The 19,404-nt window shown below is 39.3% G+C and overlaps 1 protein-coding gene across 1 annotated transcript; it reads right to left on the reverse strand.

Annotated features, from left to right (window-relative positions):
* Window positions 1-18,049, reverse strand: LOC124142451 (beta-lactamase domain-containing protein 2-like). Its single transcript, XM_046510921.2, has 8 exons — window positions 17,777-18,049; window positions 14,172-14,363; window positions 12,876-12,975; window positions 10,217-10,322; window positions 8,469-8,591; window positions 3,953-4,137; window positions 2,858-3,118; window positions 1-1,299 (listed from the first exon to the last, which is right to left on the reverse strand). The coding sequence occupies exons 1-8, from the start codon at window positions 17,917-17,919 to the stop codon at window positions 1,111-1,113; spliced, it is 1,299 nt and encodes a 432-aa protein (XP_046366877.2). The 5' UTR covers window positions 17,920-18,049; the 3' UTR covers window positions 1-1,110.
* Window positions 18,050-19,404: the final 1,355 nt, after the last annotated feature.

Below are 19,404 nucleotides of genomic sequence, written 5' to 3' on the forward strand. Positions count from 1 at the left end.
ATCAACCAAGTCAGTGAGCCTGACCACCCGATCCCGTTTGTCTCCTTTAATGACAAGCAAAGTTGCCTTTTACGGCAAGCATGGGTTGCTGAAGACCTATTCCACCCCGGATTTTCACGGGTCTAGGATAAAAAGTAAGTGAGGTACTTCTATTACTACTTGAATTATATTTCAAAGAAAGTATGCAATAAATTCAACAGGAAGAAAGAGGACTAGTCTAAAAATGTCAATGTTAATTATATTCCACATCAGTTAAATTTGATTCAGAGGATCTTTAAACCATGTAATACATGTAATACAAGAAAACTTTGATGCGAGGCTGCAAACATTTTGTTCATAAAATTATTAAATGATTAATCAAAACAGCATGATTAAATCAATATTAACAATACTGGTTTCAACAACTATGCGATTACCTCCCTTACATACTGAAGGTGATAAACAAAGTCTGTCCACGATAAATGATCACATTAGCCTATTCAGGCCAGAACGAGATGAAGCAGCATTCTGCTTGTGATGAACAAGTACAAGGGCATTGTCTCCCTCTAATTACGGAGGTAAACTTTTCCACAAATGTCATGCATTTCAGGGTTCAAATAAAACTAAAACTGAACAACTAATAACATATCGAGAATCTTAAGATCTAGTAGATCAAATATGATATGTTAGGCTAAAAAAAACTCAGGCACCACCCACATCATCACAAAGTCTGCCGCATGTTTTTTATTTATTTCCATTTTAAAATAAAATATAAAAATCCTAATACTTAAACTGACTGAGCGCTCTTGAGCAGGCAGTATATCTGGATAAGTAGTGCTATATAAATGCGTAATTTAATTAATAATTAATTAAACACAATGCACCAAAAAAATTGAAAATGGAAACCAAAACAAAACGTGCAATGAACTTTATGATGATGTGGGCAGTGCCTGAAAACCCAGTCTATTAATTTTTTAGCCTTTATGAACATTTGTATAAAAAAAGAAATACATTTACTTTCTATTCAATTACCTATAAGTCCCATAGACTTCAGAATTATCTAAGCATCTCATAGACTTTTCTGAAGTATCTATAAATCTTTTAGACTTTCAGAAAATCTGAATCTTATGATTATTTCAATCCTCGTACATAATCGTCTAGACAGTCATATAAGGCTGCCTCGAGGTCGAGGAACCGCGGGTCATCCCACACACCATATTGGGAGGCATAGTTTGTGAGGTAGCCCACAGACAGCTGGTTGACGGGGTCAAAGTGGCCAACTTGACCTCCATAGCCTGGGTGGCCAATAACATTCTGGCCCTGAAAAAACAGTCAAGTAATAAATCAATTTTTCCATGAATTTGGAATTTCGATTCTGATTGGTCAATAAGAGGTGTCAAATCACAATAACCACCTCTGGCTGAAACACCTGATCACAACCGCATCCCCTGCAAAAGCTAATATTTATGGAAAAGAACTTCTTTCTTAGTGAGTGAGTGAGTGAGTGAGTGAGTGAGTGAGTGAGTGCTTGAGTGAGTGAGTGAGTGAGTGAGTGAGTGAGTGAGTTTGGTTTAACGCCGCATTTAACAATATTCCAGTTATATCACGGCGTGTCAGCTTAATGTGGGAGGTAAGCCCGAAGTGATGCAGGTCTCAGACGTTTATCACTTCTGAAACAAGCACGGGTATGGTGCTGACAAACTGAGAAACATGATTGGGGCGAACCGGGATTCGAACCCACAATCATAGGTGTCTGGCGTGCCCAAGGGATGCAACTCTTCACAGCATATCGCAGCGCCTTAGACGACTGGGCCATCCGTGCCCCCGAATAGATGTTGGAAGAAAAACATGATAGAATTTGACAGAGTTCTCAAGTTTTGAGACAACAGTGAGCTTAAAATTTGGTGTCTCTCTATATCCAGATGTGATGTCATATCTTTTGTGGTAGCGTGGTTAGCTCTACAGGTTACCTAGCTCCAAACTGAAAACACAACATGTTTATCTCCTAAGTAAATGGGGGACAAACACAATGTGTTTTCAATGTAGAGGTTACCTATAGATAAACCATGCTTAACAAGTAAACTGAACTTGAAACTTCAGCATCTGATGACCCACCTGTTGAAAACAATACAAGTGGATGAGATGGGTATAAATCCACTTTTAATCTTTTTTACTGTATTCACCATAATAAACACCCCATTCCAAGAAGTGCCCCGCTCCAGTAAGTGCCCCCTGTGCAACTTATAGATCAATCTGTAAGTAATCTTTATATGCGGTGGTACCAAGACCGGAAATAAGCCTGACCATTTGTATTTTCTTATTACAGATCTTTTTACAGTAAACACAGCAGTGTGGAAAGGGGGATGTACTGCCCAGTAACTTTTACTGAAAACATTTTAGCTTCATGGAGGTTTGAACAAATTATGTTCTCTACCACTCGATCCCTGATAACAAATGTAACTTGTTTATGGACTTAATAAACAGCCCTCTGTGTCAATTTTCTATGTGCTCAGTGCGCTAATTATTGCTAATATGGTAGGTACATAATGGCATGTCAGCTGTTGGGTCAAAGGTGACACAGGTCATAGGTGCACTTCGGTATGCATATGGTGTTGAGTGTGAGTGAGTTGGGTTTAACACTGCTTTTAACAGTATTCCAGTTATATCGCAGCGTGTCAGCCTAATGTGGGAGGAAAGCTCGAAGTGATGCAGGTCAGAAACCCACGAGCACGGGTATGGTGCCGACAAACCTAGAAACATAATCGGGGTGAACCGGGATTCGAACCCACAATCATAGGTTTCTGGCGTGCCCAAGGAATGCAACTGTTCGCAGCAAATTGCGGCGTCTTATGGTGTTGAGAGATTAAGGATCACCTACCTTGTACTTTGTGTACGGGAGTTCACGAATAGCTACTCCTCTGGCCCAGCTACCATTCATCATAGGAATTACAAGATCAGGTCCGGTGCTGAATGGGCTTGTCAACAGTTTCCAGGTTTCAGGTTTTAGGAGTTGTCTCCCTTTGATACTTCCGCCCATGGACATGTAACTGTAGAGCTTAGCAATGCTGCGGGCTGTCCCAATACCAAGGAAAGCTGATTGACCAATACTCATCACTTCAGGGTCAGTGAGCCTATTGTTCTGTCAATAAAAAGTCCTATCCACTGCATGTGCTTGTTATTGTGGCTTATCTTATGATGAGAAGATCGCAACAGGATCACGACTCTCCTAATGGTTTGTTTGTTTGTTTGTTGTTTAACGCCGCAATATTGCAGCTATATGACGGTGGTCTGTAAAAAATCAGGTCTGGATCAGACAATCAATGCTCATGATGTCAATCACTGGATAATCTGATCCAGACTTGATTATATACAGACTGCCGTCATATAGCTAGACTATAGCTGAGTGAAGGGTTAAATAACAAACAAACATTATCTTGAACCTAGATGGTTGGTTGGTTGTTTGGTTGTTTGGTTGGTTTGTTGTTTAATGCCGCACTCAGCAATATTCCAGCTATATGACAGCGGTCTGTAAATAATCAAGTCTGGACCAGACAATCCAGTGATTGAAATCATGAGCATCAATCCACACAATTGGGATACGATGACATGCATCAACCACGTCAGCAGGCCTGACCACCCTTACTTTGATATATCCAGACATTCTTGATAACATGGATAACTAGGCATGAACATTATATAGTAAGGTGGTCGGGAGAAAAGGTTTGAGATATCGGTACGTTCAAGATAATGAGATTCGACTGTACTACATATCTTTAGAGCAGTTATTATGATTTTTCAATAGCAAAGCCAGTTCTTATTTAGACTTATCCACACCGCCAGGATTACGATGACACACAATCAATCAAGTCACAAATCTGACCATCCCATCTCAAAGAGTTGTCTCTTACAACCAGCATATGTCACTGGAGGACTATTCCAACTTAGCAATGTAACTAGTTGAACAGTTACTAACCTTCATATCTATAACAGTCACGGCCTTGGCAGTGAAGGATTCTGGGTAGAACATGATTCTAGAAAAGAGGACAAACTTCTTCCATGATGTGATGGCGGCAAAGAGAGACTCCAAGTTAGACATGTACTGTCCGCGAGCGACTCGATATGACAAGGACTTAGGGAGGCCAATGTGGAAGTCGATATCTGAAACAGATACATGGAGATTGTTAGCCAAGCATGTTTGTTTATTGGAAATATCATAGGAACAAGAACAAGGTAAAAAGTAAGCAGGTCTCACTAATACTCCCAACCTCATCTTCCCGAGGCAAGAGAGTTAACTGACTTTGAAAGTCCAGTTTCCACCCTAGCCGAACTAGGCTGGAATTCCTGGGCTCGATCGTAGCGCCACCAGTGGCTATTACGAGTTATGTCCTTTCTATGCCTCTCCTATTGACCTATCAGATTTTAACCTCTCGTATCACTTGCATTTGTTTCAAACAAAACGGTGGCGCCCAGTCAAGACGATCTGATCGATAATCAAGATCTATATTGTGATAAAACGAGTCTTACATCGCGAAGTGCATCAAATCACGTGAGCACCTTGATTAAAAACATGAAAAGATTTAGAAAATATCTGTTGACAATGAGTTAGCGGTGCACATGCTTTGCAAATCCTGCAGTCGACCGAAATCTGCATGACACTCTACGAACCGGATTTCGATTTCGTTGCGCGATTTTGATTGGACTATGCCTAGACTCGTTAGTCCAGCCAAAATCTAACTCCATAATACCAGCCTAGTTCGGCAAGGATGGAAACTGGACTTTTATAGTCAGTTAACTCACTTGCCTCGGGAAGATGCCCAACCTCGACTCCAACATATTTCAAAGTTCAAAACATGATAAAGCATTATTTTCTCAGAAAATCCACTAATCGATATCAAAACTTTTGCACTGCACCTCTCCTGTTGGTATAGGAAACTGTAGCCCCATCAAAATCAAACTTTGCACTGCCCCTCTTCTATTTGTATGGAAACTGTTCCCTAAAGTTGAAAAGAATCTAGTTTGAAGTTTTCAAGTTATAGGTCACACAAATGTTTAAGTAAAGAATATAAGTAAAAAATTGAAAAATAACTATAATCTTTTTTCAGGAAATCTGAAAATTTAAATCAAACTTGGCACTGCATCCCTCCTATTGGTATAGAAAGTGTTAAGCAAGTTTGAAAAGAATCTATGCAGTGGTTTTCAAGTTATAGGCCACACCTCGATAAATGTCCTTGGAAGGCTGGACGGATTGAATAGACATGATAGAAGAATGGATGGAATTCCTTGGTGTAACTATGTCACCCTGTTGGGGATATAATCATGTTACGTGAGCCTTTGGAATCCACAAGCAGCCAATCCTGGAGCAGCTGACATGACTTGAGGATGTCCTGTAACTTGAGACTACTGGGCCTACAAGGACTTTAAACTAGTGCTACCGCACTGCAGCTCACCTAGATACGTCATCAGTTTAAAGTGTCACAAAAGAGTGAGTGGGTGGGGTGGGGTAGGGTGGGATGGGTTGGGGTGGGGTGGGATGGGGTGGGGTGGGGTGGGGTGGGGTGGGGTGGAGTGAGTGAGTGAGTGAGTGAGTGAGTGAGTGAGTGAGTGAGTATTTTAGCAATATTCCAGCATTATCACAGTAGGGGACACCAGTAATGGGCTTCACACATTTTTTTTTTTTGTTTGTGTGTGTGGGGGGGGGGGGGGGGGGGGGGAGGAGAGAGAGGTAAGTAACTTAAGAAACGTAAGAATCCATATATCCATATCGCTGTGGCAAGTTTTCCATAACTAGAATTAGGAGGAGGCTTTCGGGGGTGGGTGATTGGGTGTCGTCTTATACACAGGGTTGAGTATTTTATGTTTTTTATACACAGAGTTGAGTATTTTATGGTTTTTTTCCGCAACACTAAGACATTACTATGGGCACGTAACACCAGAAATACCAAATCAACAAATCCGTACTGAAATACCCAAATTAATCATGTAATTACACTGTCTGGTTGTAAAAACAGTTCATGATATATCTGGACTTATGTTGGTTATCTATTTTATTAACTTTATTCAACATTTCATTCAATATTGTTTCAATTCATTTGGGCAAAATCGTATGTGAAGTGATCGGAAGATCGCACAACTCACAGTTATTTACAGCAACCACGGTCATATTGCTGCTATTGAAGCCTTGAAACAAACTTTAGTGGATAGAGAATGGATAGATTAATGAATATATCATTAATACCATACATTGAATCGCTGAAAGTCATATTAGTTGTAGTTTGACTATTATATGTCAACATAAAGTTTTCACAATCGCGGGCATATGAGCATGGACGGTGATTGGTCAAATACTTCCATTCGAAAACATTTCCGACAATGGCGATCAGTTGAACCAAAGTGCTTCGCTTATGGTTATTAATTTATTTCACATATATATAGTAAAGCTGCAACTAACATGATATTGGAATAAATTATTTCTGATAAAATAATAGTTTCAGATACAATTCTTCCGCTCCTTGTATCAAAATTCTTTAAAGTTATATTATTGGGTAATTTTTTACCGAATCACCAGTAGATTCCGAGAAACCCGTGTACAGGTGATTGCTACTTCCGGCTTAGTATACGAGACAAGACGCACGGTAATCTTAATCTCTGCATATAAAACAATGCCAATCAGAACAGGAAATGCAATTTAATCAGCTAATCATTATGTTTAGTGATGTTTTATCTCAAATTTCAAATTTGTATTGGCCAAGTTTGTTATAATCTGTTCCCTTTCCCTGAATTCGCTGAGGGGCTACGATGTAATTTGTTTTTTCTGAGGAAGACAAACGCATTTTAATTGCAAATGTGGGGATTTTGTATGCACTAGTGATGTGCTTCATTCCGACTGGCTTTATAGCCGGGGTGTATAAATTAGCATTGATTTCCCGCTTATTTTACGAGACAAATAACCTCTGCATATGAAACATTGTCCCTCATACAGTACACAAAAACCACTGAATTTGTATTTGAATACCATCATCATGTCCAGTGATGTTGTATCACAAATTTAATGTTTTCATTGACCAAATTTGTGGTTAAAGCGTTAGCTTATCACGCCGAAGACCCGGGTTCAAGTCCCGACATGGTTACAATATGTGAAGCCGATTTGTGGTGTCCCCTGCCGTGATATTGCTGGCATATTGCTAAAAGCGGCGTAAAACCATACTCACCCGCAAATGGCAAAGCAAGCACACAAACTCCTATTGCTGCCATGACCATAACACACGAGATGCGCACTAAAGCAGTGCGCATGAAAAGGGAAGTAACTGTACGTTATATTGGATCGCATTGTTTTTAAGTTTTGTAGCATTTCACAGTTGAGGTCGTGTGTTCGAGACGCGGAACATTTAAGGATTATTTTTTTGGGAAAAACCGAAATAAAAACATAACGTGCGGCAGACTTTATGATGATGCGGCGGTGCCTGACAACCAGGAATATCATTTTTTAGCCTTAGGTCTTTGGTGTGATAAGCGAATGCTTTAACCACTTGGCTACCCTACTGCCCCTATACCCAAAGATAGTCACTTAACAAAAGCTGCTGTGCAATTCCTGCTTAAATATGGAGGCTAAAATGAACACACAATGTGAACAATCTGATGATTTGCATAAATTATGTTATCACAAGAAGAAACATATAGGCCAAAGTTCAGCTACCTATGCCTGGCAATTTCAGAGAAGTTTATCATGTTTACAGAGCTATGTGTATCATGTTTATGGCTTGACTTATTGAAATCAAATTCAAACTCTTTTACACATTCAGGTGCCATCACCTTGGGAACATTATGTGAAGTCTCAGTTTCATTGGTCCAGTAGTTTTGTCGCTGATAATGTTTACAATCCGAAGAAACCCTTTTGAGAGAACTTAGGAGCAATGTCAAAGTGCAAAGGACAAATATATTTCAAAATTTAAAATGTAGCAAAAAACAGAACATATAATTATGTTGAGGCCCAACAACACATACCAAATTTCATTATATTATTAAAAATACATGGCAGAGAAATGGCCAAAAATGTTTTTTTTAATAGGGCTGCCATTGTGGCCATTTTGAAAATAAAAATTAAGCCTCTTTAATAATTGCGGTGTCACTATAAGAAAGAACAAATATGTGAAAGTTTAGCATCATTGGTCCAGTGCTTTCTTAGGAGAAGCAAAGATGTTTACGATGGATGACGGACAAATAAGTCATGACATAAGCTCACTTGAGTTTTATAGTCAGTAAACTCCCTTGACTCGGGGAGCGATTCATAGCATGTGTCATCCGCCAAACCCATAATCATGATGACATATTGCGTGACCCCGAATCAAACAGGATGTTTCACAGGACGCTTGGTACTTGATTTTCCTGCTATTTGACTCTGTCTAACCAGGATAACATTTTAAAAAGGACAGGTTTCATCAACGTGACAAAAATACCAAGGGTAAACCAAAGCCTGTTACAAATATACTTACCAAAGGGCTCAGCGATCTCCTCTCGGAATATCTGTGTCATGTTCCTGTGTTTGGGGTCAGCCATCCTCACCAGTGTGTCCACATAGAAACCAAACGTTAGGGCATGGTAACCATGCGCAGTGCCTGAACAAAGAATGAATGAGTGAGTTAGTTTAATGCTGTTTGAAGAGTATATTACCGTATATGACTGCAGATAAGCCGGCCCCCGTAGACACAGGAACTCGATGATAGCGATGTTATACACATTATATATTCGTATAGAGAAAAAAATCACACCCCTCTATATACATTAGTGAGTGAGTGAGTGAGTAAGGTTTTACGCCGCTTTTTAGCAATATTCCAGCAATATCACGGCGGGGGACACCAGAAATGGGCTTCTCACATTGTACTCATGTCAGGAATCAAACCCGGGTGACGAGCGAACGCTTTAACCACCAGGCTACCCGACCGCCCCTATAAATACATTAAAATATATAAAGAGGGGTGTGATTTTTTTCTATACAAATATATTATGTTATACACACTATCATCGAGTTCCTGTGCCCGTAGATAAACCGAGGTATTAATTTGACCATTGACATATGAAAGAACATTATATGACCCGTAGATAAGCCGAGCTAGGAAGTGAAACGCAACGACACACCGCAAAGTTGGACAGCAAGACTGTACCAGTACTTGCAGACATTCAATAATATTTGATGAGAAACGTTGTAATTATATTGAAAAAGTCATTATAATTTCTAATATAGGTTTAACAAACAAGTCATCCTCTCACCTAATGGGGGAAGCTGGTTCTGTTGTCTTTTTTTAACCTCATAATCATCGTTGTGTTGCCATCAACAATGAGATGCAATTTTGTGAATTGTTGTATTAAAAATTATGAACCCATGCAGTAACTCACCAATTTGCTTCAATTCAACATCAAACATTGCTGACACTATTGTATGTTAATCCAACTGAATATGTAGTGAATTGGTAGTTATATCACAGCATGCCAGCTTGATGGGGGAGGAAAGGCTGAACTATGCACGTCTTTGATATTTACCACAATGGTGAAACCCACAAGCACGGGAAAATGGAAAAAAACAATCAGGTGAATCTTGGTGTCAAACACACAATTATTGGATCCTGTCATGCCTGAGGGAGATAACTCCTCACAACAAACTGTAGTCATGGTAGTACCTTAGACGCTTCTGCCACCTGCTACCGGGAATCAGACATAGGAATCCCCGCTGGGGTATTCGGAACTAGGAAGTAGGGGTGTGGGGGTGGGGGTAAGGGGATGGGGAGGGTGTGTTAAGCAGGGTCCTAGTGTTCTTAAGGTTTGCCCCTATAGAATATGAATCTAGGGACTACCTAAATCTTTAACTAAATATTAATATTATGATTATGGCAACAAATTTCGTGCTAAGTTTCGAGGGCACAGGTGGCCCAGTCATCTAAGGCATCACGATTCGCTGTGCAGAGTTGCGTCCCTTGGCCACGCCAGAAACCAATGATTATGGGTTCGAATCCCAGTTCACCCCGATTACGTTTCTAGGTTTGTCAGCACCATACCCGTGCTCATGGGTTTCACCAAAGTGGTAAACATCTGAGACCCACTTCACTTCGGGCTTTCCACCCACATTAAGCTGACACGCCGTGATATAACTGGAATACTGTTAAAAGCGGCGTTTAACCCAACTCACTCACTCACTCATGCTAAGTTTCAAACACTGAATAAAATGCTTAGATGACAAAGCAGAGACCTGGTTTCCAGAGTGGCGTCACCCTCTCCAGTCTGTGGGTGAACTCTTCCTGGTTGTCACGGTATTCAAACAGATTTGTCATGTTGCCGATGCTCACCAGACCACCCTGTCAACACCCCCCGACTGTTAAACACATTTAGATGAAGCACAATAAATACCACTGGATTCATAGCATTCATACAGTCTTGCATTGCTTTATGGTAGCATATGATCTACAACAACAAAAGTTTTTCATTATTTTTGTGGACATGTCTGCCCCTTCACAGAGGTTTAGTCATCTTCCCGAGGCCAGGGAGTTGGGACTATAAAGTCCAGTTTCCACCTTTGCCGAACTAGGCTGGAATTATGGAGTTAAAATTTGGCCAGCTACCATATTTTATTGAGTATAGTGCACACTTTTTTTCCAAAACACACAGCTGTGTAGAAGGGGGTGCACATTATACACGAATTAATGAGTTTTGATGTTTTTTTCCCCATGGAAAGACATTACCGTGAGCGCGTAACAGCAGAAATACCATGTCAACAAATCCATACTGAAGTACGCAAATTAGTCATGTAATTACACTGTCTGGCTATAAAAAGTGTTCTTTGTATATCTGGACTTATGTTTGTAACTTATTTTATTAATTTTATTCTATGTCAACACGCAATTCTCGCGATCACATGATCACGTGCACGGGAGCCTTGACGGTGACTGGTCAGACTGGTTCCATGTAAAAAATAATACCCGGCAATAGCGATCAGCTGCTTCGCTTGGGGTTATTATTATTTTAAATATGTTAAGTAAAAGCTGCATCTAAATTAACAAGATATTGGAATATATTATTCCTGATAAAAAAATAGTTTCCGATACAACTTTTGACGATCCTTGCATTAAAAATCCTGTAAAGTTATATCATTGGGTGTGTCTTAACCGAATCACCGGTAGATTCCAAGAAAACGTGTGTACAGCTGATTGCTGTGTCCGGCTTAGTTTACGAGAAAATACACATGGTAATCTTAATCCCTGCATATAAAACAATGCCTAGCAGAACAAAAAATACAATTTAAACGGTATATCAACATGTCTGGTGATTTTTTATCTCAAATTTTGAATTTGTACTGACCAAGTTTCTCATCACCTGTTCGTTTGCCGGACTTCTCTAAAGGGGTACTGTGTAAAAAAAATTCTGCGCTTGGTATTTGAAAAAAAAATTCTCCAAAATATTGAATCATTATACATGGGTGCGCACTATACTCAAGAAAATACGGCAATGAGTCTATGCATAGTCCAATCAAAATCACAATCGACATCCAGTTCGTAAACTGCCCTGTAGATTTCGGTCTATTGCGGTATTTGTAAAGAAGGTGACTGTCAACTCGGCATCAACAGATATTTCCCAAATCTTTTCCTGATTTTAATCAAGGTGCTAATGCAATTTGATGCACTTCGAAGACCCATTTTATTACAATATAGATCTTGATTAATGGTCAGATCGACTTGACTGGACGCTGACATTTTGCTTGAAGAAAATGCAAGTGATATGAGAGTTGTAATCTGATTGGTCAATAGGAGGAATATAGAAAAGACATCACTTGTAACAGCCACTGGTGGCGCTACAATCAAGCCCAGAAATTTCAGCCTAGTTCGGCAAGGGTGGAAATTGGACTTTTAAAGTCAGGAAGACCCGGGAAGATGAGGTTTAGTGTGGAGATAGTCAGATTATTTTCTCCTGGAGAATCATATGCATAGTCTTTTTGAGTGAGTGAGTGAGTTGGGTTTAACGCCGCTTTTAACAGTATTCCAGTTATATTGCGGCATGTCAGCTTAGTGTGATAGGAAAGCCCGAAGTGATGCAGGTCTCAGATGTTTTGCCACTTTGGTGAAACCAACAAGCACAGGTATGGTGCTGACAAACCTAGAAACATAATTAGGGTGAACCGGGATTCGAACCCACAATCATAGGTTTCTGGCGTGGCCAAGGGACACAACTCTGCACAGAGAATGGCGGACCTTAGACAACTGGGCCACCCATGCCCCCACATAGTCTTTGTAAAACTTATTCCCTAATGTGTCTCTGCACCAATTTTAACCATTTGTGAATTCCTGTAGACTAAAGTTTTAGGAAGAAACATTGAATAGTTTATTAAAAGTAATACTCAAGAAATGAACTCTACCATCATTTGAACCTAATACCAACTTTTTTCCTTTAATATTCAAAAACAATTTAAAATGTTTCTGAATAGCAAATAGCTCGTCATTCTCCTGATCTGTATACAAAGTTTCATAAACAGTTTGTGAGAAAAACGAAATGTGACTGAAGAGCAGTTGTAAGTAAGGATATATCCAACCTAAATATTATTCCGGGGGAAGTTTTACTCTAGAGTATAGTATAGTATAGGATAGGATTAAACAGACTGGGTTCAAATGTACTAGGGAGAATCATCCTGACACTAGAGAATTTCATCCCTGGGATAATAAATAGGGTAGGATAATATTCACTCTTACACAGTGCCTGAATCACTACATGAAAACCGATCCAAGGCAAAAGGAGAGTATGTTACACAGTCGTGTCAATAGAGCCTGGCCACCCTATTCACTGTGGTCTGCTATTACAATAACCATGTTATATTGGGCACCTTTTCTTCCCTATTAAGAAGCAGCAATGAAGTGACCTACCTCATGACTCAGTAGCTGTTCCACAGTTATCTCCCCTTTGCCATTCTGGGCAAACCCTGGCCAGTAGTGGGCCACTGGCTTCTTGTAGTCCAGCCAGCCCCTGGAGGTAACCATGGCAACAGTATGTTGAGAATCAAAAATCATGAAATGAGGTTAGTACTTTGTATGTTTGATTTTATTAAAAATGATTAACAAAAATATAGCATTGGATTAAAAATTAACTTTAAGTTGACAAAGAGAATACAACATGGGCCTCTATCAAAGTTTCTGACAAAACATTGAACCATCAGCACATTATTTTTCACAACATCTTGCATATCCAGCAAACCCTGAGAAAAACTATTATTTTCAAGCATTTTGAGGAACATTATTTTTCAAAAAAAACCACCAGCCCCTCCCCACTACTGAATTCAAGTGTGTGCTGCCATCGAAACAGAAGTACATGTCTATGAACATTGATCTGTTGTAAGTTGAAAGTGATCTGTAGAAATTTGTTTTCACTAAACTATACTTTTTCAAATGTATCAATCTGATTGGTTACAGATAGTATGTCAACAGCCTTAATAAATAGAGTCTGGACCAAACAAATTGACAATCCATCCTATCAGGGTACGATGACAACTGCATGTGAAGATCCTGATTTAAATTGGTGTTCAGCAACCCATGCTTGCCGTGAAAGGTGACTATGCATGTCGTAAGAGGCGACTAACGGGATCAGGTGATCAGGCTCGCTGACTTGATTGATGCACGTCATGGTATCCCAATTGTGTAGATCAATGCTCATAATGTCAATCACTGGATTGTCTGGTACAAATGTGATTACTTAGAGACTGCTGTCATGTAGCGGGTGTATTGCTGAGTGTGGCGTTAAACAAGTGTGAGTGAGTGAGTTGGTTTATGGGTTTAATGCCGCTTTCAACAGTATTCCAGTTATATCACGGCGTGTCAGCTTAATGTGGGAGGAAAGCCCGAAGTAATGCGGGTCTCAGACTTTTACCATTTCGGTGAAACCCATGAGCACGGGTATGGTGCTAACAAACCTAGAAACATAATCGGGATGAACCGGGATTCGAACCCACAATCATAGGTTTCTGGCGTCCCCAAGGAACGGACGTTAAGCAACAAACAAACAAACAAATGATGACAACTGAAACTTGGAACTACAGATTAGTGTCTTGCCAGGCTAAAAGAATCATAATATTCCTTCAATCTGTCAGATAATCTCTTATTCCATGTAGACTGGTTGTCCCAATATTCTCTTATCCTCTGGGCAAATGCCAGAGGTGAAGGACTCACTTGTCTACCATCCTTGCTACTGTGATAGCAGCAACGCCCTTCGTGGTCGAGAAGGCAATAAACATGGTGTCACTGGCCCATCGCCTCCCAGCTTCCTCATCAGCATAGCCGGCCCACATGTCAATCACAACCTCACCACGGTGATATACAACAAAAGCTCCGCCCCTTTCCTTGCCACTTTCGACATTTTCTCTGAAAAACAAGGATGACTTTTGACAAACACCATACAGAGGAAACGAAAGTTGATGAAGATATATGGGTAGAAAATCCATCAAAAACCTTATTATTGAGCAGTTCAAGCTGATATCATGAATATCAAAGTTTTTGAATTCTTTTAAGCTTCTGTTGAGCCAAATGTTTGAAATATGACCATTATGACAAGGACCATGTTTAACATGTTTAACCATGTGACATGGTGGTGATGGGTGGAAGGACCGATGGAAAAATTGGTAATCTGATCACTATGGACAACAAAATGGTTATTGATTGCAAAAATGCCTAGTCGTTTGAACAATCCTGTATACCGGGCAGGTTACCGGGTGCAGCCCACGCCACAATTTGGTAAAGCAGCTGGGGACCTAGGAGACAACCAAGGATGGATCTTGTAGGGATAACGTTTCTGCACTCATCGGCAAACATCTTTGTAATTGTAATGTTGGGAGATTTAATGGTTGATTTATATTTTAGTGTTACGATATAGCAATGCATATTTTATTATTAGCGTTACGCGAGGATGAGTTATGTCCCTTTGAATGGAAGTGGGGAGGAGCACATGTTTTGATTTGAAGTGAAATGTGTGGGATTTGCGAAAGCGATTGCGTTACACATTGAACTTGTCAAGTGAAAGTGTATTTTTGCGACGATGTGTTATGCTTGTCTGAATCCTAACAATGTTTTTTACGTGGCCAATGATGACAGGTCTCAGTAATAAATCCATCAAAAATCATGAAGTGTTGCATCTCATGGTTACATCAGGAAGAGCATGGAACATCAACCAGATACGTGGAATAAGCTAAAACCACCAAATCAAGAACCATTACAGTAATCATCAGGTGGTATTCAGGTGATTCTGAGTGTAATCAACTTGCCTGCCAAATCAGACAGGTGACAGATCAACTTCATCAACATGATCAAGACTATACACAGCAGAGAACATACAGAAACAATGCCAACCATTAAACCATGGACACTTAATAATACACTATAGTTTGGGTCCATGGTGAAACTAAACAAAGATATCAGCTTGTTAGCTTGTTTGTTTGTTGTTTTTAACACAGCACTCAGCAATAATCCAGCTATTAACGGTGGTCTGTAAATAATCGAGTCTGGACCAGACAATCCAGTGATTGACATCATGAGCATCAATTCACGCAATTGAGATACGATGACATGCATCAACCAAGTCAGCAAGCCTGACCACCCAATCCCGTTAGTTGCCTCTTGATTTCTAGACTTGCTCAGAGACCAAAAGTCAACAAAGTCTGAAGCAAATGTCAATCAAAATTCCCAATTTGAAACCAAGAAATTCCCAATTCATGACGTAAGAAGATGTTTTAAAGCTTCGTTTTATATTATTGCATTAAATCCAATCACAAAATACAAGGTTAAAATACTTCTGAACATGCAGAATTGATGAAAATAAGAACTTTTGAAAAATAAATAATCATTTTTCAAATTTAACCGGACGGGGACACTCATTAAGAATCACAGATAAATCCCTGTAGTTAGTTTGATCCATCAGCAAACACCTACACTGTATACTGCTAATAATCATATGGTAAGCACCTTCTATAAAAATGATAAATCACTTAGCTTTCCCAAAAAGTAGGCTCTGACTGAAGCCTGTTTTGTGAAAGACAAACTGCCATAGAAAGGTACAATGATGAACATAGAGCAGCAATCAGAGCAACTTGACCAGCAACAAAGGCATGTTTACACTTATATCTGTCTACACAGGCTATAGCAGCTTTTCTACTTACCGTATTCGAAGTAATAAGTGCCCAGGGCTCTCTCAAAATTAGAAATAGGGGGCTCTTATTAGAATGTTATTTTGGTGAAAAGCAGAGTTGAAAGATAAATTTCGTGGTTTATGCGGACAGCCTGAAAGGTTTATGTACGACAGATATATTTTTCCAGAATTAAATGCCCATAATTAAGGGTGCATATAACACACGAGTGCGTATTATACGCGAATAAATAAGTCTTGTGTACATTGATCAATCGGAAGGGGTGCTAATCGGGATTGTTCACTAGCCAATATCTTAGCAAATGTTGCCGTGGGCGCATTAAAGCGGGGCGCTTATTACGTCGAATACGGTAATTTAATTGACAAGCTTGAAGTACTGTATTTCCTCAATTTGATGTTGGTTGTCTTTAATATTGTGCAAGCTGCAGACTAGATGTCCATTGAAGGCCAGCATCCTTTAGAGGCCTGGCGTGTATTCTGTTTAACATGTTTAACATGTCAAGTAATGCTGAGACACTGGCAACTTACAAGGATACAGATACGAAGATTTCAGCTACGACCCAACACTCATATAAGTAACAATTGTCGTTTCATTTCACATCATTCCTCATATTTCCTAAGTTAGAATTGTAATGTGTATTATAAGGATTCTGTTCAAATACAAAACAGAGCTACAGATAAGCTGTGTATTTGCGTAAAATACCCCCCAAAATATTCAAAACCCAATTACTTTCAATTAACTTGCGTACAGAAATGCATGCATTAAATGAAAAACTCAAATGTATAGAAACAGCAGGCGTAAATACCCAATGAAGCTTTTTCAGCATGCATACAACGGAGCTAATTTCTGAAACACAATTACGAGTTACTTTCCGAGGCAAGCCTACATTTAGAACCTTTGTATACATTTAAAACATGTTTTTGTTGTTGAAATCTCAAAATGTGTAGATCTACTTATTTTGGGAAAAAACAAATAGAGTGATGAATAGCAGTGTGAAAAATATACGTTAGCCAATGAAAAATGTAATAACCCAATTAAAATAGAAACTTCAAGTAAAAACTCAATTCCTCAAACAGTTATCTGAAGCTCTGGCAACATTTATCTCTGCCAGGACAGAGAGACTTTCCATAGAATAGCCCCTATGGGACAGAGAGATATAAATGATACATAAACTTCGAATGACAATGGGATGACATCACAGGATGTTTATAAGTCTGTACATGCAAAGTCCACATATCAAAAGAAATTCTACAATTTAAAGAGTGGCTATATAAATGTCTGCCATAGATCTACTAGGATATCAAATATAAAGATTGAAATATTGTCTTTTTAATAAATATATTTTATATCACACATCCAAATTTATGTGCTTGGAGCCAGTCATGAAAATGGAAATTCACAGACTCACTGGAAGCGATGACCAGAGACAGTAGATCGATCGCGGTCAGCTGGCGATCAGCTGATGATCGGCACTGGTCATTTGTCGGCACTGGTCATTTGTCGACACAGGGTACTAGTATCTACATGATCTATCATATGTTCAGTCGGTACGTCTCACTGGTCAAACCACAATTCATATCTTACACAGACCACTGTATTTGGACTATGGACACGGTAAACAAACAGCAGCAGACATACCTGAGAGTCTCGGCAACCTTGCGAAATTTCGGGTGGAAATACCCTTCAACGATAGGAAGAAGCTTTGGTGCGAACAGTCTTGGTAGATACGTGAACGCCAGTGTGAAGAGGATGAGGGTAAAGCCCCATCGTATTAGTCCCATTGTCACCTGTCAAACCTCTCATGTATTTCGCAAAACAACTAAACTACAGCTTAAAAATTGAGCCTTGCTGTACGAGGGAGCGAAAACTCGGCACCTGTCTCCCGTCTACCGCTGAGTTCTCTGGAGAATGCGCGTTGAATGAAACACCAGTTTAGAACGGATTTACGATCGGCTAACTTCGGTCTTTTCCGTGTCGTCTACCGCAAGAGTTTTCACACACTCCGTCGATGCGATACCACATATTTGTACTGTTTTTCTGTTGTTTTTTAAGTGTTGTTTTACAGGTCCGAATACAATCATCTGGGGTCAAAGCCTTGCTCTTGTTCACATATTAGACAATATTCATGAAAACATAAGCCTTTAGACACACTTTAATAGCCGTACGTATTCATTGAGTGTTCTTATAAATGAAAAGTACCAAATTTTCAGAATGATTATTAAACGTATTCCTCATTTCCAGATTAAAGCAGATACACCGTGCTTCGAGGAATCAACACAGACCGGCAATTACTCGTTTTCTAGATAACCTATGTTAATAGCTGTTACACACCTAATGCTTACGTGTAATAGGTCACTCATATTGAATGAAGCGTCTGTATAATATATAGAGATAACTATGTTCTCGCAGGCCCATTTACAATCTGTTTTTAACGGGTAAGTGTATTTTCTTTTCATCAAAGCATTGTGAAGATACAAAACAATACGTCAGTGTACTTTGTGATTTTTGGTAGGCATTATAGTAGTGTATCAAACAGATGCAAGGGTGAGGATAATCTGTAAATTTCCTGGGAATGTACGTTTTGTTGTATTCACAATAGTGTTACTTATAGGCATAAAGTGAAATTCCTCTTCTACACTCTTCAGAGTACAACACGTACGGATGTTTCTCATTCCACGAAAATTACTTCATTTGAGAATAGTTCAGTATACTGATCGGAATGGAGCGTGGGACTCACGGACGGAAAAGTCGGTGTCAAAACATCCGTTGTCGACACGAAGATGGTTGCTATAGTTAGGAGAAGAAGAAGAAGAAAAATAGTTTATTTAAGTGTCCAGCGGTGTATACATAAAATTACATCAATTTATTCAGTAGATAAAATATATTAGAAGATATACATCGCCCGGCCAGCGTGGGCCTATTAGACACCAATGTTCTTAAAAGCAAGTGATATGATAGTTATAGTGGACAGTGATGAATTTATTTATTAATGGTGCACAAATACGTGATAAAAGTATAATACTCATAAATTTATAACAAGCATTGCCATACAATGAGATGTTTTATAAAATATACAGGGGCATACAATACAAGAATGGGTTTATGACACGTTGTTATATAAACTACGTTTGTACATGGATCTAATTAGCGCAGCTACAGAATAGGATAAATTATCGCCCTTCATAAGGAATGAGGTTTGATCTATAGGTGTCATGAAACAAAAATTTGGACAAAGAGACGAGGCATAACCCCAAACATATTCTCGT

This window comes from Haliotis rufescens, unplaced genomic scaffold (assembly GCF_023055435.1).
Source record: "Haliotis rufescens isolate VD_foot unplaced genomic scaffold, xgHalRufe1.0.p SCAF_8, whole genome shotgun sequence".
Taxonomy (NCBI): Eukaryota; Metazoa; Mollusca; class Gastropoda; order Lepetellida; family Haliotidae; genus Haliotis; species Haliotis rufescens.